Here is a 27,903-nt window from a genome sequence, read left to right as displayed (position 1 = left end):
TACTAGAGAATCTACAAACACACAACAGCCCTGACAGTCCTACCCCCAGACCTGGCCACCCTGGAACCTGGAATGCAGGGGAGGCTATTTGGTGGTAAAAGCCAGCATACCAACAAGTATATTGGATAAGGCTATTTGGGTTCAAACAATAACATGAAGATGTTCCAGATTTGCAACCAGACCTTTTGTTTAACCCTTGTGTTATCTTCGGGTCATTCTGACCCATCAGTCATTGTGACCCACCGTCGTATTGCGACAACTTTACCGCATACCAAAACAAAGTGAATCATTTTCTTTTAACCGTTGGGCTGTCTCAGACCCCCCACATTGCGATGGTTAAAAGAAAATTATTTTTATTTGTTTTTGTATTGGGTAAAATTGGGTAAACACAACGATGGTTCGTTATGAACCTTTGGGTCATGTGACCCGAAGGCAGCACAAGGGTTAAAGGCATTTTTGGAGTAACCGTAGGCACTAAATCTTTCTGTGCTACTTTATCTACAATGTATCAAGTGTCTGTACTCACCTGCATCTGTTATCAATATACCCCTTGTGTTTCTTTTCTCTGCTCTGCGAAGGCACAATTTTCATGTCTGTCTCTCTGTCTAACTGTCATTTGTCTGTCAGTCCTTATGTTCGCCCATCTAAACCATATTCAGTTTGTGAAATTATTAAATGTTTTAAGCTTTGAGACGCTTCAACAAATATGGTAAGTTAAGTTTTTTTAATGATCATTATTATGCTATTTACATCAATGACTACAATCAAGCAAAGCATGTTTGTGGACTAGCCATAGACATTCAAATAAAGAGGTAAATCAGTTACAAGAAAAAGGTGGACAACAGTGAGTAAACACAACTAAAAACTATGTTAGTCATACATTAATAAATTATAATAGTGTGTAGTAAATCTTACTTTCATAGCTTCATGACATATAGTTGGTATCAACCTGAACAAGATCAATGCATTGTTAACATCATGGCAGTTCAACACCTGTGTAAATCACTTTCCATAGCGCAGACCAAAAGAGTTCAGGTTGTATGAGGACAGATTTTGCAGTTTCTTATTTTGTGAGTTGGTCTTATCTAAGTACCAATCCCATTTCCCCCTGGGTGGCACCACCTCTATCAGTGGACTGGACACGCCCATGTGGGAGGGGTTGAGGAGCAGGACAGGTAAGGGCTGCTCTGTTGATAAACTGGCCAAATCTCTCAGAACTTGCATCAGAGCCCGGTCTGGTCTCTCCACTGTTGAATTGAAAAGAGACAGCTCATAAATCAAAAGAGTATTTGAAAGTTAAAACTTCAAAATATTGTCTTTGGTTTACAATTGCAGTTCTTGATCTTTAGTGTTTTTATCTGTGTTTTCACCTTCAGAGAACTGGGGATTTGTGAAGTCGCTGGCAGGGAACGCCGCTGTGAAAGACCCAGCTAGCATCAGAACCTGGATCAGCAACCGCATGGTGATGGTATTGGCCATGCAAAATCTGGATTCAGCTGAGTATCTGTTCAAGGAAGGCATTAATAGTCGTTTACAGACCAGCACGGTGTTCACTTAGAATTTTGTCAATTGGCAAAGCAGCCACAGTACAAAAACCCTGCTTCCCAGTTTGACTTGACTTTTGTGCTTAAGCCTTGTTTTTAAACCACACATGATGGTCATGTTGATGATGTTCAGTTTCCTTGGGGGGAGGGGGGAAATGCTCACATTTTGTTGCTGGGCAACTTGCCAAATTGACCTGAGAGCTAACCCAGATCACATGGTCTCTGTGGATGAAAGACTGGCAGCCAGAACAGCAGGAGGCAGAGGAAAGGTGAGACCTCCAACTGTAGCAGTCACTGATGGGTGCTTCAGTACTCCAGCTGCCTACACATTCTGAACATAGTCACTTTCCCTTAACATCTACTCTCCCCTTCTGCGCACACACACATACAATGCACTTGTTCTTTGCCACTCATTCTTTACATTATTAGGAACTCTCTAACACAGACCGTCTGTCTATCTATTTACCTCTCACTATCCTTCATACAAACACAGATTTACACACATGGACACATGGACACACACAAACATGCATATAGACACACAAACACACTTATGCACAAACAAATACACACCCAAACACATTTACACACAAACACACGCACACAAAAACACGTAAGTACACACAATCACACACATGGCATTCTTAATTTTTAAACAGGGGCAGCAAAGGCTATGGCTTCCACATCTGCTCATGCAGGATGATGAAGAGGACATTTTTCCTTATTTCCAGTGTACTTGATGAAGAATAATTCAAGACGTTTGACGTGTGCACTGACAACTAAGTAGAAGGCAAACATCTGTTTACAGTTTACAGTAATAGAATGAAAGTACACAGATATTACATTTGCTATCCACAGATTTCTTTTTTTTGTGTAGATATTTTGAAAACTATGTTATTGAGCCTGAGAATTCTTTACCCTAAAAAAACAAATTTATAAAGTCCATCTGTCACTTTATTGCACACTGCAACAGCCAAATCTTATCTTATTCTATATTTTACATTTTACATTGTACAGTCTTGTTTAGAATTATTTGGAACTTGTTGTACATTTTCTACATTTTCTATTCTTATATGTTGTTTGCACCTGCTTGCCATAGTAAATGTGTTGTTTGTGTACACTTACTTGGCGAATAAAACTGATTCTGATGGTGACCCTAAAGCTTGTGATGGCCACGTTACTTTACAGAAATTAGCTTTGGAGCCTAGTAGCCACTTGTTCTGCTATCTTCGCGTTTCATTGGAGTCACAAATTCTTTAACACAGATGGGAAAAAACTGACCACTAAATGCGCATTGGCCGGTTTCAAGCTGTTTGTGTTTAAATCTCAAGTTTTGTCTGAAGGTTTTGCCAGGACGAAGTACTAAAGACTAGTGTTCTATGTACATCCATGTGCACACAGACCACATCATCTAGGTCCTAGACCTCTAGGTCTTACATCACAGCCATGTCTGTCCAAGCTAACTGATGGTAACAAGCTCGTATCCCACAAATTTACATTATACTGATGACAATTGTGACATTGTGAAATTCACTGCAGTTTAAAACAATGAAGGGTTCAAGGTAAAATATGTAGAATACAGTAATCACAAGCACAGACTACTAGTGGAGTTGACAAACTGATATTGTGGACTTACCTGTCACCCTTGAAGTCACAATCAGATCCAGTTTCTCCTTCCCACACTGTTACCCTTTATAAGGGATGACACCCGTTACGTCACCACATCCTGTGGTGTTTCCATGTGTAGTGGGGGTCATGGTTGTACCTCCAACCCCCTCTACCTGTCACCAGCACTTCTCTATAGGTCTCCAACTTGAGTCTGGTATGATTGGTCGAATTCCCTAAGCATGACTCAGCAGAATAGGCACTTGTAGTGTTCTGCCCCTGAGGATCCCAGACAATAGGTGGGTAATTGAGTTTTATTACTGGACCAGGATATGACATAGGCAAAATGTAGAACATTTTGAGTTGAACAAGTGGTTTGAGGAACATGTTATTTTATACAAAGTCTGCCTCCTGATGGTCACCCTGTGATTTACTGTAACATCACAAAAGTGGATTTTAATGTAGGCAGTATTAACCCTTGTGTTATCTTCGGGTCATTCTGACCCATCAGTCATTGTGACCCACCGTCGTATTGCGACAAATTTACCGCATACAAAGACAAAGTGAAGCATTTTCTTTTAACAGCTAGGCTGTCTCAGACCCCCCACATTGCAAAGGTTAAAAGAAAATTATTTGTATTTGTTTTTGTATTGGGTAAAATTGGGTAAACACAACGATGGTTCGTTATGAACCTTTGGGTCATGTGACCCGAAGGCAGCACGAGGGTTAAGAAGGCTTCAAATATGATAAGGTTCAAGGATGGAAATATTAACTGACTGTCTAGCTGATGACAAGCTAAAGGATGTCGTCTTTTATTGTCAGATGCACAGAACAACACAAGGTCAGACTGGGCACTTAAATTCTTAGGACAAGACAACGCAAAGCAACCTGGCATATGAGTACTCAAAACATAGACTACACCTATGATAAGCTAAACTATAATATAATAAACCTCCTAATATACAAAGTAATATAAAATATGGTATACTAAACCTCTAATACACATAACCTATACTAACCTAGGACAAGTGGGGTAAATTAGTGCAATATTGCTGATGCAACCAGTAGCTGAAAGTGCAACCAGGGGCTGAAAGTGACAGTGGGCCCGATCTTGCACCCAGCGCAATTGACTTTGTCAACGACGCAAGTATCATTCCTAGTTTGCACTCGACGCAAAGCGGACTTTTCCCTCCACAGACGCACGTCGAAATGACCTTGCGCTCCCGTGGGCGGTTCAGCAAAAAAGGAGGCGTGTTCCGGCGCAAACGTTCCCTGGTGCTATTTTGCAGTTTCCGAAAAACAATTCCGCCACTGACCAGGAAAAATGTGGTCTAAAGTCAATGGCGCATTATTCAGATGCTATTTTAAGGGCTCAAGCTTGGTCCGTGTACACTGCTGGCAAGGCCAGGGTCTTCTTTCTGCGAAGCTACGTTACATTTTTTGGATTTATGGCGTGTTACATTTCTTCAATGTTTATAAAAAGATTTTCATGAGAAATCTCTATGTATGTGAACATGATTTGTAACAATTGTGGCAATTTTCTCCCACGCCTGTTTAACCGAAGCTAATTTGGGTGGGTTTCTTCTCCCATCTCCATCAGAATCAGAATTCGGTTTATTCGCCATGTAGCCTATGTTACACAAACACGGAATTTATTGTGGCAGGAAGGTGCAAACAATAAACATATACGGGTCTTAAATTAAGTAAAAAAGTACAATAGTTAAACTAATTCCAAGAACTAAACAATTAAAAAAATAAAATATAGGGTAGGCTATATAAAAATAAGAATAAGAATTTGAATGAGCAGCATGAGCGGGCAATTTAGTGCAATGAGAAAACTGCTCTGCCTTTCCCATACAATGTCACTTATCTATCTATCTGTTACGGCCCTGACTAGAACGTCGGTCTCCTTGGCTGTGAACCGCTCCTGGCGTGCGCCTGGCAAATCCGCCGTTATAATAGCAATCCGCCATGAAACAAGCGCTGCTCTTAACCCTTGTGTTATCTTCGGGTCATTCTGACCCATAAGTCATTGTGACCCACCGTCGTATTGCGACAACTTTACCGCATACAAAAACAAAGTGAAGCATTTTCTTTTAACCGTGGGCTGTCTCAGACCCCCCACATTGCAAAGGTTAAAAGAAAATTATTTTAATTTGTTTTTGTATTGGGTAAAATTGGGTAAACACAACGATGGTTCGTTATGAACCTTTGGGTCATGTGACCCGAAGGCAGCACAAGGGTTAAAGGGAATGTGAGATGACGCTCTGATTGGTTTACTGCACGTTACGGCCAAACCACACCCATTAGTAATGTAGCTACTTCGGACCTACTCATTTTAGATTTGCGCCAGGCGCAAAGTCATTTATCCCGCCAGCAAAATAGCAACCGAGCCGGAGTCCCGCCCACAAAGTTACTTGCGCTTTGCATTTTGATACTTGCGTTTCAGATCGTCAAAATAGGGGGGAGTGTGTAAAGTGGCTAGTGAGAAGTGTCGACAGTGTATCAGTGTCCATATCAATGTTCATTCAAAAGCCTGATGGCCCTTGGAAAGAAACTGTAGTCCAGTCTTCGTGTGCGAGACCGAATGCTTCGGTTTTATCTGCCAGAAGGTAACGGAGTCAAAAGACTGAAGGATGGGTAGTAACAGTCTCTTAGAATTCTGCCAGCTTTCCTGAGGCATCGGTGTGGTAAGTGTCCTGTAGGGCTGGGAGCTTCCTGCCAATGATGAACTCAGCAGACCTGACCACACAACGTAGGGCCATGCCAAACTTCTTCAGTCTCCTCAGGAAGAAGAGGCATTTCCGGGCCGCTTTGACCACCTTGTCCATGTGAGCAGACCAGGTGAGATCATCGCTGATGTTTACTCCTAGGAACCTGAAGCAGCTGACCTTTTCTACTTCGGATCCGTTGATGTATAGGGGTGCATGCTCCTCCTCCTGCCGCCTCCTATAGTCCACAATCATCTCCTTAGTCTTACTGACATTGAGAAAGAGGTTTTTGACCTGACACCATGATGTCAGGGTATCAACCTCCTCTCTGTAGGCTGACTCGTCACTATCAGAGATGAAGCCCACAATGGTTGTGTCGTCAGCAAACTTAACAAGGAGGTTGGAACTGTGTGTTGCCGCACAGTCATGAGTGAACAAAGAGAACAGGAGAGGGCTGAGCACATAACCCTGGGGGGTGCCTGTGTTGGTGATCAGAGTGGATGAGGTGCGGTCACCGATTCTCACCACATCTAGCCTCCCCGTCAGGAAGTTGAAGATCCACTTGCTTAGGGAGGTGCTTAGTCCCAGGTCCACAAGCTTGGAGATGAGTCTGGAGGGGATGATGGTATTGAATGCTGAGCTGTAGTCAATGAACAGCATCCTCACATACATATTCCCTTTGTCCCGGTGGGAGAGAGCAGTGTGCATTGTCAGAGCGATGGCATCGTCTGTAGACTTATTGGACCGGTATGCAAACTGCATAGGGTCCACGGTGGGAGGCAGCGAGGAGCAGATGAATGATTTGACTAGCCGCTCGCCGCACTTTGATGACAGAGGTCAGTGTTATCGGGCGATAGTCGTTCATGCTGAGGGAGAGGTTGAAGATGTCACTGAAGACCTGATTGGATGGTTGATGAATGAGTGTTATTGTTGATCTTCCTACCATCCCTGAAGTTACAGTCAAATCTTGTGTTTCTACCCCCCCCCCCCCCCGACACACACACACACAACCAGAGCACAGAGTTGTGATTCAAAAGTGGTGCTGTCGTCGTCTCTCTCCGACATCAGTAGGCGTCCTGCTGCATCTAACTCAGCTGACACTTGGTTGTTTATGAAACGCTGCCTCACATCACATGACCAAATAGCATAATGTTTCTCTAGAAAGAGACCTCCATGGTGGGTTGCACGCTGCCCAGACTAGTACTACTATGTCACAAAATAGAACACAAAAAGTCAGTTGGTCGTTGGACTGGAGCAACACACATCCTTGTGAGTGCAGAGGGATATTTAACAGATTATACTGTACAGGTCTACAGCTTATTGCTTTTGTTTGATAGAGACAATCATACAAAACATGTTGCTATTTTACAGTGTTTTACTAAGAAGTATTGTTTTTTAATAAATACAGTTGGTGATGGACAGCAATAACCCCTCTGGGAGACATTGTGTATTCATAACAATCCAGCCAAAAACAAAATGATAAAAGATCCAAGTGTCATTAATTCTTGCTGGATAGACTTTCATTCTTTCCATTTCTGTTATTCTTTGTCAAAAGGCAGTGTATTTAGAGCCAGACTGAGCGTGCACCCTCTCCTCTTCCTCCTCCTCTTCCTCCTGGTCTATCTTGTTATTTTTCTGCATCTTTTCTTGTTAGACCATTGAAGGACTGCCTCCAACAAAATTACTAAATAACTGGTGCATGAAAAAGGAGAGAGAGAACAAGTCAGCAAGACCAGAAGATTTATTTTTTATATTAAGCAGCACAGTAAAGAGCTGCATAATTAAACATTTGCAACAAAACCAACTGTTTTGTTGCAATGTTTGCAAAGTTTAAACCACGCCATTTGGAGTACTAACATTAACTGTTTATTTCATGACTTGCCAAGAAACCCCCATAATTTTATCATGTTATAACAATTACAATATCAAGCAAATTAATGGCATATTGATGAGGATGTTTCAATTAACTACAATCTTGAAAAGATTAATTCATACTAATCAATACCACCATAAATAACTTACCATATTTAGGAATGGAATATTCACCAGCGACAGCATAAATCCACAAGCCATGGGAAAGAAGGACCTGGCAATAGAGAAACAGACATGACGGTGAAATGAGACAATAAAAGCAGCCACTCTCTGTTCTGATCTCTGTCTGTATTTCCAGTTTGACCCATTTCTCCAGTTCCTCACCCGCTGGGAAGTGGAGCTGCGAGACAAACATGGATTTGAGATTTTCCACAGGTATTGACTCCGACTTCAAAATATCTGCCATAAATGTCAGATCCAGAGCTATACTAAAGCCATACCCATCTTATTACTCTCAAAGCTCCTCACATCAGGTTAAAGTATTGGAAAATAGGTTGTTTCTTCCAATTCAAACTATTATTTAATGTAGTCATTTGGGTATGGCTCAGTGGTCGAGCGTTTGACTGCAGATCAAGAGGTCACTGATTCCTCCCCTTAAAGGTCCCATGACATGAACATTTCACTTTAGGAGGTTATTTAACATTAGTATGAGTTCCCCTAGCATGCCTTTGGTCCCCCGGTGGCTAGAAATGTTTATAGGTGTAAACCAAGCCCTGGGTATTCTTCTCCGCCTTTGAGAAAATGAAAGCTCAAACGCTCGGTTTTGAAAATCCTCTCCTTATGTCGTCATAAGGAGGAAGGTTACCTCCCCTTTCTCTGGCCCGCCCATGAGAATCTGAGCTACGACTATGCGAGTGCAATATCGGTTTTTCCTCGAGAGACATCATGGCTTGCAAACGAACGAAGCATAACAGTTGCTCAGTGTTTGGATGTACAAATGAAAACCAAAGTCTTTTTTTAGTTCCTTCATCTGAGCCTCTGAAGAACCAGTGTCTCAATTTTATTTTCTCTGGAAATGCACTGAAACAACTTCCCAAAGTTTTGTATGTCTGCGCCAAACATTTCAGCCACGACTGTTTCCTCAACTTGGGCCAAGTTGGCCTTGCTGACCGTCTAAAATTAAATTCTGGATCAGTGACAACTCTCCTTGGGCCGGCTACAAACCTCAGATAAGTAAGTAAACTAACGCTATATAATTTTGTTACTTTGTTACTACTTTGTTACTGTATATGGTTACCTAGCTTGCTACCCTTCATCATGTCAGAATGTCACCTTCAGAATGTGGCTGTAACATTAGCTCTGCAGCTAACAGCTCAGTTACTGTCGCCTCCTAACATCAAGTATGTCTGTGAATACACACACTGTAACGTGTTGTACACTTCTTTGTTATTTGGATAACCGTTCTGCTGTTGGTGTTATGGCGTGCGCGATGTCCGCCTTTCCCCTCATTGAAATGACTATGAGAATTGATGAGAATTGGCAAATTCGAGGCATCTTACAGCAACGGGGCTACGATCCATTGCGATACATCCACTGTAAACATTAACGCATGTTGCCACCTCTCTCCTCCTCATTAGCATTTAAAGCAACAGACACCAAAACGGCTCGTTCTGAGGAAAGCTCATTTTGGGGCTGCTCGTAGTGGCTGTAATTCTGCACCAAGGCTGAATTTCAGGAAAGAGACTTCAGATACAGTATTAGGGGACCACTAAGGCCTATATAAAAGCATCCAAAAACAGCATGTCATGGGACCTTTAAACTGTGTCGTTTTGGACAATAGCACATTCTAAAGACTACATTATTATCTACACAAAGTTTAAGATCACCCAAATATTTGTTCTTTGATCTCACAAACTGGGCAGCATTAGATTTTTGGGAAAGTACCCCTGGAATAAAATGAATGTGTTTCATAGCCATGTGCATGGGATTTAACAGGCTCTAACTTTCCTAGTAAAATGAAAAGGCTTGGACTTAGAGTGAAAACTCTTTCATCCCCAAAGAGGTGGATGTGGAATGATTTGAGACTTTAATCCACTTTTTTTTGTTACAGTAATAGTTGTGCTTGATTGTGTTACATTTTCCAGTTTTTGTGATATTATCAGAGGCAGAAGCAAAAGTTTTAAAGTCGTATTATGACCACTTTGAAGCATACGTAATACCGAAGTCGAATGTGATTTTTGCATGTTACAAATTCCATGAGAAGATACAGGGAGCTACCGAGACTTTTGAACAGTTTGTTACAGAATTGAGACTGCTTGCAAAGGACTGTGGATATGCTAACAGCGAAGAAATTATAAGGGAGGTGTTCGGAGTACGTTTACATAAAGTTTGTGAGAAGCTGCTTACAGTAATGTCGGATCTGATTTGACCCTTGACAAAGCAATAGACATTGAGAGACAAGAGACTGAGCAGGCTTTTGCAGATTTGCAAGTGGGGCCAAATCGAAACACGGTCAAATTCAAGTTGGACACTGGGGCCTCAGCCACGTCATTCCCTCACGTGTTTTCAAGGGATTAGGAATTCAAAATGCACTTCAGCCCTCTACACTCCCACTTTATGGCTATGGCGGAGAACAGCTAGCAGATAGAGGCAAATACCACATGACATGCCGATACAAGAGCATTCAGTCAACGCTGAAATTCCATATTGTGGACACACATGCACCGCCAGTGCTTGGATTAAAAGCATGCCTAGATTTTGGACTGATCAAGCTCGTCCTTTCTGTGTCCACTCCACAAGAAGTGTCTGTAATGGAGGAGTTTGCGGACGTTTTCAAGGGGATAGGACTGTTGGTGAGTGCACCATTCACATTGACCCCAATGCAGTGCCTGTTATTCACCCACCAAGACGTGTCCCCATTGCTTTGCGGGATCACCTGCAGGATGAGCTACAGAGCACGGAGAAACAACAGATCATTGTGAAAGTCACTGAACTAACTTAATGGGTCAAACCAATGGTGGCAGCTGAAAAACAACGCACAGGCAAGCTAAGAATATGCCTCGACCCTAAAGACTTGAACAAGGTAATCAAACGACCGCACTACCCCTTACCAACCCTCGATGACATCACATCCAGGTTAGCTGGAGCATGCTACTTCAGTGTGATGGATGCCAAGTCAGGTTACTGAGCTATAAAGCTCACAGAGGAGTCTTCCAAATTGACCACCTTCAACACAGTGTTCAGATGGTACAGATTCCTGCGCTTACCTTTCGGAGTGAAATCCGCACAGGACGAGTTCCAGCGGAAAGTGAACGAGACCTATGAAGATCTACAAGGAGCCATGGCAATTGTGGATGACATCCTCATACATGGCAAGAGTAAACAGGAGCATGATGAAAACCTCCGTGCCATGCTGCAACGCTCCAGAGAGAGAGGAGTGAAACTCAACCCAGAAAAAAGTGTCGTCTGCGCCACCGAGGTCAGCTACTTTGGCCACCTCATCACCAAAGACGGGATCAAGCCAGATCCAGCCAAAATTGCAGCCATCGAGGAGATGAAATCGCCAAAAGACAAAGGTGAGCTAGTAACAATCTTAGGCATGGTGAACTATTTGTCAAAGTTTGCCCCAGATCTTGCAAGCATCAATGCGCCTATGCGCTACCTGTTGAAAGAGACAAGTGAGTTCATATGGGATACGCAGCATGAAGATGCTTTTCAGAGGGTAAAGAGCTCATCACACAGGAACCGGGTCCTGTCCTAGCATATTTCGACCCCAGCAAAGACCTCACACTACAAGTCGATGCCAGTAAATATGGACTGGGTGTAGTTTTATTACAAGAGGGCAGACCAATTGGATATGCATCAAAAGCACTCACAGACTGTGAAGTCAATTATGCGCAATTGAAAAAGAGCTTTATTCCATTCTGTTCGGATGCAAACGCTTCCACCAGTATGTCTATGGACATCACGTCACAGTAGAAAGTGACCACAAACTGCTTGAGTCTATCATCCGCAAGCCTCTTGCAGCAGCACCCCCCAGGCTGCAACGCATGTTCCTTCAGCTGCAAAGGTATGACTTTACCATCATCCACAGACCAGGCAAGGACATCCCTGTGGCAGACGCTTTATCCAGGAAGTCTCTGTCTGACCAGGATAAGAGCCTCAGAGAGGGCATGGACATGCAGGTACACATGCTGTACAGTACACACAGCTACAACAACTACAAATAACAATCAAGGAAGGATGGCCTGAGGAGAGGAAACTATGCCCACAAAGCATTGCAGAGTATTGGAACTACTGTGACAAACTCTCCCAGATGAACAACATCATATTCAAGGGTGAGAGACTTGTGATCCCAACTTCACGAGATGTTGTCACGGATACACACTGGTTACATGGGCATCGAAAAGTGCAAGCAGAGAGCAAGGGACATTCTCTTTTTGCCAGGTATGAACAAGCACATTGAGGAAACAGTTGGAAAGTGCTCCACATGCCTTCAACACAGACCATGCAACAGCAAAGAACCCATGATCAGCCATAAGATCCCTGATCGAGCATGGCAGACTGTTGGTACGGATTTGTTCACCTGGAACAATGAACAATACGTACATCATCAACAGACTATTACAGCAGGTATTTTGAGCTTGACAAACTGCACAGCACGACAGCCTCCGCTGTGATTCACAAGCTTAAAGCAGCCTTCGCCAGACATGGCATACCTGAGACTGTTATATCAGATAACGGCCCTCAATACAAATGCAGAGAATTCGAAGCCTTTGCTGACAAATGGGAGTTTACCCACATAACTTCCAGTCCGCATTATCCTCAAAGCAATGGCCTCGCAGAGAAATACGTGCAGATTGCAAAATTGCTGATGGAAAAGGCCAAAATTGACAAAAGAGATCCTTACCTTAGTCTCCTTGAGTATCGTAACACTCCTGTTGACAGCTTCAGATCACCTGCTCACCTGCTCATGAGTCAACGGTTGCGCTCAGTCTTACCCAATACCCACCAGCAGCTTCATCCAAAGGTCGTCAGTCAGACAGAAGTTCATGCTAGGCGAGACCACCAGCAGCAACAGCAGAGATGATACTACAACAGGTCAGCGAGACCTCTGCCGCCACTGCAGGAAGGTCAACACATTCGTTTTCAAGAGCAAGGTCAGTGGAAGCCTGCAGTAGTCATCAGACCAGCTGAAACTGACTGTTCCTACCACATACGTTCAGCAGAAGGACCGGAATACAGGAGAAACAGACGCCACCTGCTTTCCACCAACGAGGGGCATCACACATACATTGACAAGAGTCCTGAGGACAATACACCACAGACTCCACACAACAGCACACTAACTACTTCACAGATAGCAGATGAAATTCTCCCTCATACCAACCTTTCCCTTACAAAAAAGAAGTATACTTCAAGTTTATTTTGTAAGTATACTTAGTATAAAAAGTATACTATTATCATGTTACTTTAAGTATACTAGCAGTGTACTTATTTATATACTATTTTTGTACTAAGTAAACTGAATTGGCCCACTTTTTAGGTCACTTAGTACACTTTGAAGTACACTTATAGTGTATTTCAAGGTTTACTTTTGAATACTGTAAAGTAGCCTGTGTAGTGCACTTTCAGTTCATCAAGTATACTTCCTAAAGTACTTAAAAGTATACCTTGGAATACTCTAAAGTAACCTGTGTAGTGCACTTTCAGTTCATAAAGTATACTTCCCAAAGTACTTAAAAGTAGACCTTGGAATACTCTAGACTAGAGTAACCTGTGTAGGGCACTATCAGTTCATGAAGTATACTTCCTAAAGAGCCTCAAAGTATACTTTGCAATACTTTTGAGTGCACTTTCAATTAATGTAAGTACTTCAAGAAGTAACCTTAATAAATTAAATTTTACTATTACTTACTAATATATTATAATGTTAATGTTATAAAGGAGCCCCTCAAACGCCTCAGATTATAAGTCACTTAGCGAGAAAGGGGGCCGTTGCAAAGTTACACTGCAATTTCTTAGCTGAAAGATGCTATTCACTGCGCAAGCTTTGACGTTTGAAGAATCCAGCTCTTCTTATGAAACGTAACAGTAATTTAACTCATGGTTACAATGGTAAACCACCACAACAATGACCACGCAACAAAACACTACATTCTAAGCAGACACATTTAAAAAACGAAATTCATGAAGTTACATTTGTATTTCAAACAAACGGCAAACTTATCAGCAAATGTTAACACTATTTACCGCCTTGCATTATGGGAATTGACCAGCCAATGAGCCACGCTATCTTCATTTTTTCACGTCGTTATTTCGTTCTTCAGTCAGTTTGACAGTATAACCTTCAAATGCATAATGCAACCCTTCTTTCTGCTTCTTTCTCAAGTAGTTTTTTCTTTTTTTCCATTAATACTCCAATTGATAATTATTAGTATAAGATTATAGGGCTTCAGAATGTTTTGGCAGTAATTAAGGTTACAGCTTCAGTACCAAAAAGGATTGAATGTGCAATGCATAATAGATTTTCATAGACATGAATAATTAGAATGAGATGGATCTAAAAAATGTAACCTGTAATGTACTTTAAAATTATTTTGACTGTTTTTGCTGTATCATAATAGAAAACGTACATCCTACTCCAGAAGAAATATATACAATTTTCTGTTTATAAGCATACTTCTTAAAAGTATATCAAAAGTGAACTATTTTCTAAGTATACTTCTTACAAAAGTGAACTATTTTCAAAGCATACTTAAAAGTATATCAAAAGTGAACTATTTTCCAAGTATACTCCTTAAAAGTATATCAAAAGTGAACTATTTTCAAAGCATACTTATAAGTATATCAAAAGTGAACTATTTTCTAAGTATACTTCTTAAAAGTATATCAAAAGTGAACTATTTTCTAAGCATACTTCTTAAAAGTATATCAAAAGTGAACTAAAAGTGTACTATCCATATTTTAGTATACTTATAGTATACTTTAAGTTATACTATAAGTTATACTATAAGTATATAATATACAATATAAGATCTGGAAGAGAAATCAAGCCTAGAGCTGTTCTGGACTTGTAATACTATGTAAAAGGGTGTAGGCGGATCGCTGCCCTTATGAGAATTTATTTTTGTGATGTATGGTTCAGACTGCCACCGTATCATAATACTGAGTTCAGTTTGTAATTGTGTGATGTCTGATATCTTGATATACGGTATGTGTTAATTCACTTAAGTGTAAATCTTAAGCCCAATGAAGATTTAAGAGTTACTTGACTGTAAGTACAACACTACAGTATGAACCTAGTAAATAATATTCTGTTTCAGTTACTCACCCATACTGATATATACACTAATCTTAATTGGAACTTTTATAAGAAGGGAGATGTAATATTCACATTGAATATCATTTGATATGTTCCTGTTGGCCAATCAGTGCGCTTCATGATTTATATGTTGCATTCCTACTGCGCATCCTCAGTGTGTGTTTAGAGTGAGACGGGACGCAGCTAGGTCACATATGATGTTACTCCCGCACCAGTACTAATAAAATACAGTTTATAGCACGTCGGTGTGCTCCTGATTTTGTACATACAGTACGAAACAAGACAGGGTGTTGGTCTTCGTCACCACCGTCGTTTGTTGCGGGGGTAGCAGGTGCTTCCATTTCTGCTTCCATCATGAAATCAGTCATCGTAGAGTGGAATTCTACTCATGTAGTCGCTCGCTAGCTAACATCCTGGGGGGTGTTCCATCAACGACGATTAAGGAAAAGCAAGACTTATTTCGCCAAGTCTCACTTACTTTAGAGAGAGTTCCGTTCCATTAAGGTGGCTTATTTTAGTTCTAGCTACGTAACCAAGGTAACTTATACTTCGGAACTAGCCTGATCCGTGTCAGGCTAAAAGTCAAGCTAAACTAAAATATGTTGCAAATAATTTCAAACAGGCGGAAACAGAATCTCAAAAGACAGTTCCGTTGAGTAAATTCCTGCGCGCAAAGCACTTTAGTCCTAGCCTGGCTCTGCCCTCCTACGTACTTCTGCTCAATTTTGATTTTGCTTCTGTACTAGGTCTGGCCATGAGGTACGTAAGTCAGATGTCTCAGGTTAATTTTCTACCGGCCAATCAGCGAACAGAGGGAGTGGCTGAGAACGATGACGTTGATGTTGTGCGCTTTTGTGTTGTAGTTCCGTCATGGCGGCGGAGAAAGATGCAAGTGAAGCCATTTGGTCCATTGTGGCAACGCTGCCGAATATCCATAAGCTAAAGCCGGAGCAAGAACAAGTTTTGCTGAGTTTTGTTGGTGGCCATGATGTTGTGGCCCTCCTCCCCACGGGGTTCGGGAACAGTTTGATTTTCCTGCTACGGCAGCTAGCTCTGTTACAGTAATGGTGAAGGAATTGGCTAAGGCGAACGCTAGCGATTGGTTAGGGCAGATCAGAGTGGCTCTAGGCAGATCCAATAGTTTTAAACTTCAACAGAGTACCCGCCTCCAAGGAAGTCAACGCTTGTCAATGGAGCGAGCCCAGACTCTCTATACAAATGCAATGTACGAGAGTCTGGTTAGGACCAGGCTACTTTAGTCCGTGTTCGGAAACGTAAATTCAGACTTTTTGAAGTGCAGACATGAATGATTTACGTGTTTACTTCATCTCCAAAAAATATATTAATTTCAATAAACAAGTTAAGAAATAATGTCACTTTAACTGTTTTCAAAAGCCATTGGTTAATTGACATAAAATAAGGCCTTAGAAACTAAGCAGAGCGTCTAGACAAGTTACAATCAATTATGGTGTATCCGTTCTTTGACAACCCTGTGGTGGATGAAGGTGCTCAGATTATACAAAGAGCGTTTATCCCACCAGCCCCAAGGGTCTTCAGAGACAGAAGTAATGCTTCCCTGACCAGTATCTGTGGAAGAAGTATAGGTTCAGAAGGCCCAGCATAGTTTATCTAGATAGATGTAATTGTCATTCTTAAAAAAATAAATACATAAATATATATATATATATAAAATAACACTTTAGCAACTCTTAAGGATGGCAATGAACAGATAAGAGCAGCCTACCATCCTTTGTAGAAAGTAATAGAAAGGAGAGTAGTAGACTATAATAGTAGAAAGGAGGGTAGTAGACTGCAGTCTATGTAGGTAGGCCTAGACTATGTAGTCTGCTGGAATCACACACAAGGAAGCAAACTCACTGTAGCCAAGCCTTGACACTGTTCAGTCTGTCTGCATCTCTGTGTGTCTTTGCATGTGGGACATTCTTGAACGGGCAACTATGCCAGGAAATATGAAGGGTATACCTTGCTCCAAAGCAGTACCTGAATATTATCATCAGTTTTCAGGTCATCTTGAAACACAAAGAATCAAGGAGACTTTTTATTAAATTGTATAAAGTATTTTCATTGTTTAAAGTAGCTTATATGTTGACAAGCCTCTATATTACCTCTCCTTCTGGCTTCCCCAATATTATAGGTGCAATATACTGTCCCCATGGGTGTATCCAGGCCCACTGGAAGACTCAGGGGGTGACTGCCTGGTGCCCCCATGGTTGGAAAAGTGTTTCTAAAATGCCCTTTAGAGTGGCAAAATTAGACCAAGTGCCCTACTGTCTGCCATTCACATTGTGAAATATGCTTGAGTGCACAGGATGCCCCATGCAATAAATGACAGTGTGCCCTCTATAAATGTAAAAACATGTCTTCATGAGTCCCTTTATAGTAGAGAAAATGTGATGCAGTGCCCTATAAAGTGCCCTTACAATGGTCTAAATTGGACTTTTCCCATGCCCTTACTTCCAATGGAAAAGGGTGCTGTTATGAAGTGCCCTTTATGCTGCCCCTACATGACAGTGTCCCAAATGTTGCCCTTTCCAAAGAAGACGATTAGATGCTGTGCCCAACAGTCTCCCTTAATGTTCCCACTAGGGCATGCTTTCCCAAAGTGAGGCTGTGACAACCCTTGGCACAGCCACAGTCTGTCACTGTCCATGCCCCCTTTGGATCTGTGGAGGCAGACTATGTTAATTGGAAATATGGGGCAGCTGTCCATACACTGTCAGCCAGAATAGTAATAATTAGGGATGAGTATTGATAAGATTTTAACAATTCCGATTCCTTATCAATTCCTGCTTATCGATTCGATTCCTTATCGATTCTCTTATCGATTCTTATTGGGCAAGGGGGGGGGGGAGAGAGCACAAACGGGTTTATTTACATTAATTTTCTTTTATATAATTTTCTATAATGCTGCACACCATACAGTATACATACACATTTACATTTTTCCGTTGCTCTTCTTCTACACTTCTATTAGCTACGCTAGCTTAGCTATAGAATCTTCAATTTTCAGCCAAGGTCAAATCATATCATATGACAGTGTCAAACATCGGCCATTCTGTTAATCAATTAAAATGCGAAGTTTAATAATGGATTACAAATCGATATGCTCAGTTTAATAATGGGTTAACACGACAACGCGAACGTTTGCTGATAACACACGCCCTCCGATAATTAACGTGAAGTGATCAATAATGGGACACGAATGCCGGAGCTAAAATGTATGCTTCAAACGACGGGACATAAGATAACTTGATCGAGGCTGAAATTCAGTTTTTGTGGCAAAAAGTGCCTTGTGTCAACGAAGGGAACTCAGTGCTAGCCTACGTCACAACGTCAGCACACGTTAGCAACGACGCATGGATACAACGTGCATTGCTGTTTCACAGCAAGTATCGTATCGTGCCGTGGTGTACTAGCAGCATTATACATTTAAGCAATTCAAGACTTGCATGTACAGTAAGTAATGTCACAATAAATTATGTATTTAAACTCAAGCTTGTGTTGTGCGTCGCTGTATTCAATGCCACAGCCTAAACTTTGTCAAAAGAAACGTTTTTAATTTCTGGCGCATTCAAACAATCCCCTCAGTGAAGTTTGGCTAGCAACAGCAGCTAGGCTAGCTTGCTCGTAGCACAATTCAACTTCTCCACGCAGGGCTCTAGACTGAGACCAAAAAGTCGCGTTTGAGGGCATATTTTCAGTTAGCAGATGGTACCGTTTGAATCGCGATTCCATCTGAAAAATACTGCCGGTGACAACGTTGTTAGAATAGCTTGTCTCAAAGGGGGTTCAGCTTGTTTCATATTAAATGGACCCATCTGCAACAGACGCAAGCAAGCACACCCTACAAATTGTACCCTCTCTAGTTTTTGTTACATTTTGTTTAGATAAGGGGAAGAGGGGGGGCACATACACCACCTGATGCCACTGTAGAGCAGAGTAATGACACTGCGAATACGGACGTTTATCATCATTATTATTTTGTATTATTATTAAGAGGCCCCTGATTGGTCGAGGCCCCGGGCTTAAGCCCAGGTAAGCCCGTGCATTAAGGCGCCACTGCGCATGCCCAACGGCACAGAGAACCGTAAGCAGAATCGTTAAAGAATTTGGCTGACGATTCCAAGGAATCGGTTCACTGGGAACCGGTTCTAAACAAGAACCGGTTCTCAATACCCATCCCTAGTAATAATTGGATTTGGATTAAATATGCACGCGTAATATAATAATGATATATTCTTAGTCATGCTGAGCAATTTTAAATGACTGTTCTGCCAAGCAAAGTGTGCTACAGTTTTGGTCACCTTCTGATCTGAAGTCGGTGCTGGATCTGTGCAATACTAGTTATTTCAGTGAATCCCCATTTTAGTCATGGTTATCTTTCCCTTTTATCTTAAAGCTCAGCATTTAGCCTATCAGTTAATAAATGCGTGTGGCAAAGTTATTTTGAAGTAATTTATTAATTTTGTTCAAGATGTGAAGACAAAAACATTATTAGCCCACATCAAGTGCAATTAACCATGGCCTTCTTCAGTGTTTTGAATTTTATTCTACAATTTTCAATTGCTGCCACGTTCTTTTTTGGGCTATTATTCTCAATCTCCTGTTGAGAATATCGGCCCTATATAGGCTAGCCTACTGTCAGAACGGTTTCAGACAGCTCATCAAATTACGCTAATTATCAGTAGGCATAAATGCATATATATATATGTTAAGTAGATTTGGTAGGTCTACAATTTACGCATTTAAGTTGTCTCCCTTGCCATGTTAACTGCGGCAACATTGCCCTTTTTGGGGACAACAAAAAAAAACCCTCAAAAAATCAATTTACTCTGCTGAAACAACACCACTCTGCTGGTTTACGCTTTGCTTTTTGCAAAATAACTCCTCTTTTCGACGATCGCCTGATCTGGGCTGCACAGTCTAAGCTTATTGAGGTCTAGCTTGAATTAGCGTTACCTGTTAGTGGAACGGAACGTTAGTGGAACGGCTGGAGGCTTAAGTCTAAGTTGACGTTTACCCAAGTGAGACTTAAGGCCGAATTATACTTCTCCGACTCAGTTACGGACAGACGGACGGACGGAGTCGGACGGATTGGTTGAATTTATAGTTCTCCGAAGGCTGTGGGTGCTGAAAACAATTCACCGCCAGAAGAGTAGGTGGCGCAACGGTTTTTTGTAAGTCGTCGTCAAGTGTTTATTTACCTAGGTTATCGAGAAGTCGGAGCAAATGTACAAATTAGCCGTTTCATCAATAAAATACGCACATTTTCAGCAACTACACTGCCCATTTCTCGTCACATTTTAATTCAGATGCTGATTTACATGTACTGTTTAGCTGAAATATGAATTGTAAAAACTTACAGCAATGGCGGTCAAAGGATTCTGTTCGTCCTGTTTACATTTACATTTAGTCATTTAGCAGACGCTCTTATCCAGAGAGACTTACAGTAAGTACAGGGACATTCCCCCCAAGGCAAGTAGGGTGAAGTGCCTTGCCCAAGGACACAACGTCATTTGACACGGCCGGGAATCGAACTGGCAACCTTCAGATTACTAGCCCGATTCCCTAACCGCTCAGCCACCTGACTCTGTTTATCACGGCAACCCCGCCCCTGATGCAAGCGGTTCTTAATACGGACCAATCACAGCCAAGGGGTATCCGTAAAATGACGGACGGATAGTCAGGAAAATCAGGAGGTGCACGTAGAGCACTCGGAGTCTCGGAGAGGGCACGGAGAGGGAATTCCTCGTCGGAGAGGGCGTTCCCTGTGTCCGTCTCCGTAAAACGGAAAAGTATAAATCGGAAAGGCCGATTTATACTTCTCCGACTCCGTTACGGACAGACGGACGGACGGATTGGTTGAATCTATAGTACTCCGAAGGCTGTGGGTGCTGAAAACACTTCACTGCCAGAAGAGTAGGTGGCGCTGCACTGCGATGCTAGCTAGGTTATCGAAAAGTCGGAGCAAATTTACAAATGAGCCGTTTCATCAATAAAATAAGCACATTTTCAGCAACTACACTGCCCATTTCTCGTCACATTTTAATTCAGATGCTGATTTACATGTACTGTTTAGCTGAAATAGGAATTGTAAACTTACAGCAATGGCGGTCAAAGGATTCTGTTCCGTCTTGTTGGTCACGGCAACCCCGCCCCTGACGCAAGCGGTTCTTAATACGGACCAAGCACTGAGTTTGCAAATGCGCATTAACGTGATTAACCAATGATTCAACTTGCAAGCTAGGACCACTGATTTGCCAAACCTGCTTGCAGGTTGTGTTTTACCACAGTCCCCGACGTTGGTCTCATGATTCTTTTTTTTTCTAAAGATAGATTTGATTTTGTAGCGAGTAATGAAGGTTTCAGGGGAAATGTATCGGAGTCAAAGTATCAGTTTTCTTTGCAAAATGTAGTGAAGTAAAAGTGAAAGTAAACAGAAATATAAATAGTAAAGTACAGGTATCTAAAAAAACTACTTAAGTTCACCACTGCGTAGTATGTAGACAAATGGAGAGAAAAAATACTTTATATGAATCAAAATGTGGCCAACTACAATATGTTACAGACTACTGTTTCTTTCTTTGCCTTTAAACTTACCGGAATAGAATAACAAAACCGTAGCCCTCCACCGCCATGCCAATGACTGGCCAACGGCAAAGTACCAGAGCCACTCCCCCTAGGAAGAAGGTTGAGCCCCGGAGCTTGTGTCTCTGGAAGAAGAAGTGAGCGGTCCTCCGAAGGCCGATGATGAGCGCTAGCCCGGCTAGAAACAGGACCTGAGATGCACGGGGGAGACATGGAACATCAGTTAAGAAAGTACAAATTAATTACATATACAAACCTCAGCTGAAGATCATAATGTAACAGTTAAGTGCATTCGAAAAAATAGGTATTTTAAACAGAAGTTTGGATTACAAAGCAAGAATATCCTTGCTAACACAACCAACATCTGGTTTAAGAATGACAAACTTGACATGATGGGATATTACAGATATTTAACTAAAGATCCAGGAGAAAAGCAAACAGTCACGAGACAACTTTAGAGTGTACTGTCATTCTGACACTGCCAAGGGTCTCTGGTATGGAGCTAGAGAGCTGACAAAAGTATCTGAATTTGAATATGAAAGATCTGAAATATTTGTATGTCGAATTTCATAAAACTGAAATATTTTGCTGTTGAATAGGCCTATATAATATCTGAATTATTTGTATGCCTAATTTAATTAAACTGAATTATTTTGATCCAGAAATACACATTTATAAAATTCTGATTGCGGGAATTGAGATTATTGAAATTGAGATTGCTGAAATTTAGACTGCGGAAATTCTGATTTTGTTTGAACTAGGCCAAAGGTGAAACAGCTTGCTTTCACAGGGAAAAGTAGACGATTTCAGAACGACCGAACTTTACCTCAGAACAAACTAAGAGTTGCTCGTTGGAGGAAGACCCAGATAGCACACATACGTCTTGCCGACGTCGGCCAGATGTGTAGAAGATACGTCGGCAAGATGTAGTATGGAGATCGTTGGCATTTGATCGAAACTGACTTCCAGACGATGTGTAGACGATTTATAAAAGCTGCACCACCCGGCCGCACTACAGATATATCCTGATAACTACTACATTTATATTAGTGGTGGGCCGTTATCGGCGTTAACGTGCTGCGTTAACGTGAGACTCTTATCGGGCGATAAAAAAAATATCGCCGTTAATCTATTCTCAAAGTAGGGTTGGGAGCTGGGTCTATACTACGCAAGCCAGAGCCATAGAAAAAGAGAGTTGCGACACTTCCATAGACTCCCATTGTTATCGAGGAATGCGGAAGTAAAGCGTGTCACATGCGACCTGTAGTTCCAAACATTGCATTTTCCACCGTTCAACCCCATTCATTTTCAGTGTCTCCGAAGCAAGTTAGCTGGTAAATTGATGAAAATCCTTAATTTTTTCATATTTTTACCACCACATATCAATTGTTATTAGTAGTATTTCATATAGCTAGCTTTAGATAAAGTTTATCGTAAGATTATAGCTTGTTTGATTCGAAACGCAGTTAGAGCTAGACTGTAGGTCTAGCTAGTATCTAACATAAGCAACACTTTTACTGAAGCTAGCTAGAGAGCATGTGTATCATAACCAGAAGTCAGTTGGCTTATAGTCTGTCAAATTAGTTCTAATTATTGGCGTTCGTTGGCATACAAAGTAAGTCTTCTATATATAGCTCTTATTAGCGTAGTTAGTAGAGCTAGCAACAATGAATTGCAAATTAAGTGGTCAGAAGCAAGTTAGCTGGTAAATTCACGAAAATCCTGAATTTTTTCATATTTTGACCACCACATATCAATTGTTATTAGTAGTATTTTATATAGCCAGCTTAAGTTAAAGTTTATCGTAAGCTTGTTAGATTCTAAATGCAGTTGGAGCTAGACTGTAGGTCTTGATGAAGAAAGTGTTTTGTCCGTCTCTTCATAAACGGAGTGACTAAGTTCAGTTGAGTTCTGGATTTTAATAAGTATTATCAATCTGCAGATTGGGAGAGAAAACCAGACCTCTGACAATAAATGACCACACAACACCAGGCTTAGGTCTCAATCATGTCTCTCCCAGCTCTGAAAGCCGGAGGACCATCTTTTATAGGGCACAGGAATGTAAACATAGTGACAGTCAGGCAGTAATGACGTTACAACAGTCTCAGAGGAAGAGATTCACAGCTCCCAACACATGACCACTCAGACTAGAGAGATCATAGTTGGCGCTCTCCTTGTAGTCATGACCAAGGACGTTTACCCAGTACTTTCTCCTGATCACGAACATCTATTAACCCTGACACATAGACACCATCTACTCTTATTAATAGCAAGCTTACATGAGAACATACTAACTAGTATCCAATGACTAGTTATATTGATTAGTGAATAATGTAAGCACACCGGAAATCGCAATTTCTTCCACAGTCTACGTAAGCAACACTTTTACTCTAGCTAGCTGTACATGTATCCTAGCCAGAAGATCACCGGATCACTACAAACAAAAGGAGTGGAAGAACACAGGACATATTGTACAATAAAAGGTTTTATTGAATGCAGTTGGTTGCCTTGTTTATTCTGTTCTATTTACCAAACTCCTTTCTTGTCTTAAATTGAGCAGTTGCTGGTGATGATGGTTAGATTCAACTTGCATCAAGTACTACAAATATAAGTGTTGTTAATGTGGTAGGCTAAATTGTAAGTGGGCTGATGAATAAAAAAACGTTTAACAAGACCCATTTACTTCAACCGTCTAAGGTTAAACGTTAAGTGGAACAATATAGTCCTCATTAGGCTACTGTTTGGTATGTACAGTATGGTACAGTACCGTTTGTACAGTATGGTAGCTAGCATAGCCATTTCTAGCTCTGCTTCACAATATTGCGTTATGTATAAGTTCATGTAATACATACATGTTAATAAAGTATCAGACATACATGATACAACACACCAGTAACCAATTGACATTATGTGTTAATATACCGAAAATGTCCGTGAATCGAGATGGTGCTGCCGTCTGTCCCGCCGAAAACCATTCAAACAGGTTGACAGCAGTGGGGGTTTTGTTTAACTACAGGGAGCTACCGGAACCACGTGACAAAAAAGCTCTAACTTTTTTCCTGTGTTTCACTGGCAGTGAGTGTTCACAATGTTGTATTTCACTCCATTCTACACCAAACACGTCAGGGAGGACTGCCTTTTGTAGATACGAGTCTGCTGAAGATAGCCAGAACATCGGAGTTCTTTAACCGAGCCTGTTTCATTCATCATTTGCCTGAGAAAGCGACTTCCGTTGGCCAGCTTCATTGAAAACCATTCAAACCGGTTGACAGCAGTGGTTTTTTTTGGAACTACAGCGAGCTACATGAACCACGTGATCACGTGTCGGCGAGATCAAAGCGTGTCGCAACTCTCTTTTTCTATGGCTCTGACGCAAGCTATGATGACTTTCACCTTGATATTTTAGCGCGGATGTATACCTAGCTGTATTGCACTGTAGGGGGCGAGAACGAGTCTTCGAACCTGTGTATATGCCTTGTGTATGAAATTATCACATCAAACGTGACATGCTAACATCGATGCAGCTATGAAGCCGCCTGGTTTGCTTCAGGGAAAATGTATTTTTAAGAAGCTTCCCAATGGAAACCTCGACAAGACTAAGGTTGTTTGCACCTTGTGCTATGCGGAATTAGTTTACTGTAGGAGTTCTTCCAGTCTCAAATACCACCTAAACGCAAAGCATCCCTTAGCTAATGCGGAAGATGCCGGGCCAAGCACTGACGTAGCGCAGGGGAAGAGTCGTCGTCAAACTACGATGTTTGAGTGCAACCGAGGCAAGCCCGTCAGCACAGCTCTATCAGCCAAGCTAACTAATCTAATAAACAGTTAATAAACACAAGTACATCTTATTGAACATAATTTATTTTCATCACCAATTATCATAGTAGAACAGCTTTCTCAAGCAGTTTGTGATGCATTTTGGAAACAGGAGATGAGCCCCTAATGCGCCACCTGGCTTGAGAAACCCGTTCTCAAAGACTTACTTTTAGTAATTATTTGGGTAGCACACATATTCTGAATGCCTTCGGCGGAATCCAAATGAGACATTTTAATCTAGATTAATCTAGATTAACGCCAAGATTACAGTGAGATTAATCTATATAAAAATATATAGATTACTATCCATAACCGATCTGAAATGTCACTTAGCAAATTGACTTCGATAGGAATATAAGGAGTCAATGAAAAACAATATGCTTGACCACCCAAAATGGGCTATTAGCAATACCTAGCTACTTGATTCAACCTGGATTTTCTGTGTGGGTATTATAAAGAAGAGACACAATTCAAGTTAATGATTTTATATCAGGCTGGATGTTGATGCCATCAAGCACTTAAAAGAACTCCCAACACAGAAAAGAGAACAACGGAACATAAACAAATATGTAGGCTACAGCTTTGTCAGTTCCGCGTCTTCCATCGGTCTCCGCCGCCCTCTGACTCTGTCTCTACTCCCTTGGTTACAGTAACTGCTGATTTTGGCAGAGGAGAAGACACAGGTTTTTACAAGTTTCATAAGCACTTATACCTCATTAGGCTTCATCCTCTTCCTCCAACGAGCAACTCTTAGTTTTTGTTCTGAGGTAAAGTTCAGTCGTTCTGAAATCGTCTACTTTTCCCTGTGAAAGCAAGATGTTTCACCTTTGGCCTAGTTCAGACAAAATCTCAATTTCCGCAGTCTGAATTTCAGCAATCTGAATTTCAATAATCTGAATTCTCGCAATCTGAATTTTAGAAATGTGTATTTCCGGATCAAAATAATTATGTTTTGTTAAATTCGGCATACAAATAATTCAGATATTATATATTCAACAGCTAAATATTTCAGTTTTATGAAATTTGACATACAAATATTTCAGATCTTTCATATTCAAATTCAGATACTTTTGTCAGCTTTCTAGCTCCATACTCTGGGACCTATACCGGATGTCCAAAGCTAAACAGGGGGAAGATGACATGAGGAGAACAGGGAGGGTTGTGGATTATCGCATGTGATCACGGTTTGTACTCACATTGCCAAACGCCAGCAAGACAGAATCGAAATACAACAGCACACCAAAGAGAAGGAAAAACAGGCCAAAGCCTGTGAGACCAATGCCAATCCCTGAAGAAACACACAACAAACCATAAGTTAGTTTTTTTCAACTGCTTACACAAAATCTGTACTTATCACACTCTGTTTCTGAAACCTGTCACTCAAATACCAGAACCACACATCAAATCTGCAAAACCATACACACATTTTTGGCCTTTGGCCTCAGTTTTCAATTTCATAAAACACTTTTTGCAAAACACAACACACAATTCTCCACGTAACACACAAAATTCTAACAGGAAGCATCTTGATTTCCTTTTTCAAACACAACCAATCAAAATGCCACACAAATTCATCAGTGCCTCACACTAACTCCTCACATGTGCAAACAGTCATTGCTTTACTCAACACCAACCAATCATGGCTTTAAAAAGGCCTATCACGTTTTCAAAACTCTTCACACAGTGAGCACAACAGAAGTATATGTGGGCTAAACTGTGGATCATTTATCACTGCTTTGGCACGAAATGCATTCAATGACTACATCTTTCAAATTACATTAATTATTTTCTCACTTCGACACAACAACTGCCAAAACTCTATGTACCTACAGGCCAATTTGCACATGTGTGCTGGTAAAAACTTGATTGACTTATTGACAGAGTAGCGTTCTTTCTCCACCTTAAACATAAAAAATCTACTTAGGCCTAAATAAATGATTACAGATGTTTATGTTCCCCAGCAATTACTCAAGGCTGTAATATTAGCAAGAAAGCACTTTAATACTCTATTGCGTAATGGGATTCAAGGATACATTTAGGTGTTGGAAAGATCGCTTACTTTGAAATTCTGTGATTGCGACCATAATGAGCTGTCCTCCCTCCAGTCCTTTCTTCTCTTGTTCTCTTATTTCCGAAAGATCTTCATGGAGATCTGTGTTTGCTACTCACCACTGTGACCTTTAAACCTTGCTGTCACCCTGGCTGATAAACATTAACCAGAGTAGCAGGATTAGATTAGGAGAACGCCACCCACACACACAATCACACACACATACATACTCATACACACACATGTATACACATACTCACACACACTCTCTCTCACACACACACACTCACACACAGCGTCACATACGCAGCCACACACTCACAAACACACACACACTTCTCTCTCACACACACACATGCATACACACACATGCATACACACTCACATACAAAGAGGGCACCACTCGCTTCTTGCTGATCTCTCAACATTATG

At 41.2% G+C, this 27,903-nt stretch overlaps 2 protein-coding genes across 3 annotated transcripts; both read right to left on the bottom strand.

The window, feature by feature from the left end:
* Window positions 1-726: 726 nt before the first annotated feature.
* On the bottom strand, window positions 727-3,306 carry kiss1 (KiSS-1 metastasis suppressor). Of its 2 annotated transcripts, XM_062456621.1 has the most exons (3): window positions 3,181-3,306; window positions 1,371-1,504; window positions 727-1,247 (listed from the first exon to the last, which is right to left on the bottom strand). In XM_062456621.1, exons 2-3 carry the CDS (start codon window positions 1,477-1,479, stop codon window positions 1,003-1,005), a joined length of 354 nt encoding a protein of 117 aa, XP_062312605.1. In that variant the 5' UTR covers window positions 1,480-1,504; window positions 3,181-3,306; the 3' UTR covers window positions 727-1,002. The 2 variants fall into 2 exon arrangements, with proteins under 2 accessions (XP_062312605.1, XP_062312597.1); XM_062456613.1 differs by lacking the exon at window positions 3,181-3,306 and having other exon boundaries at window positions 1,371-1,541.
* A 3,917-nt stretch (window positions 3,307-7,223) lies between these two features.
* golt1a (golgi transport 1A) lies at window positions 7,224-27,614 on the bottom strand. Its single transcript, XM_062456599.1, has 5 exons — window positions 27,481-27,614; window positions 26,618-26,709; window positions 21,618-21,796; window positions 7,883-7,946; window positions 7,224-7,552 (listed from the first exon to the last, which is right to left on the bottom strand). The coding sequence occupies exons 1-5, from the start codon at window positions 27,503-27,505 to the stop codon at window positions 7,511-7,513; spliced, it is 402 nt and encodes a 133-aa protein (XP_062312583.1). The 5' UTR covers window positions 27,506-27,614; the 3' UTR covers window positions 7,224-7,510.
* Between the last annotated feature and the right edge of the window lie 289 nt (window positions 27,615-27,903).

Source organism: Osmerus eperlanus, chromosome 1, assembly GCF_963692335.1.
Source record: "Osmerus eperlanus chromosome 1, fOsmEpe2.1, whole genome shotgun sequence".
NCBI lineage: Eukaryota > Metazoa > Chordata > Actinopteri > Osmeriformes > Osmeridae > Osmerus > Osmerus eperlanus.
This window is presented reverse-complemented; position numbering and strand designations above follow the sequence as displayed.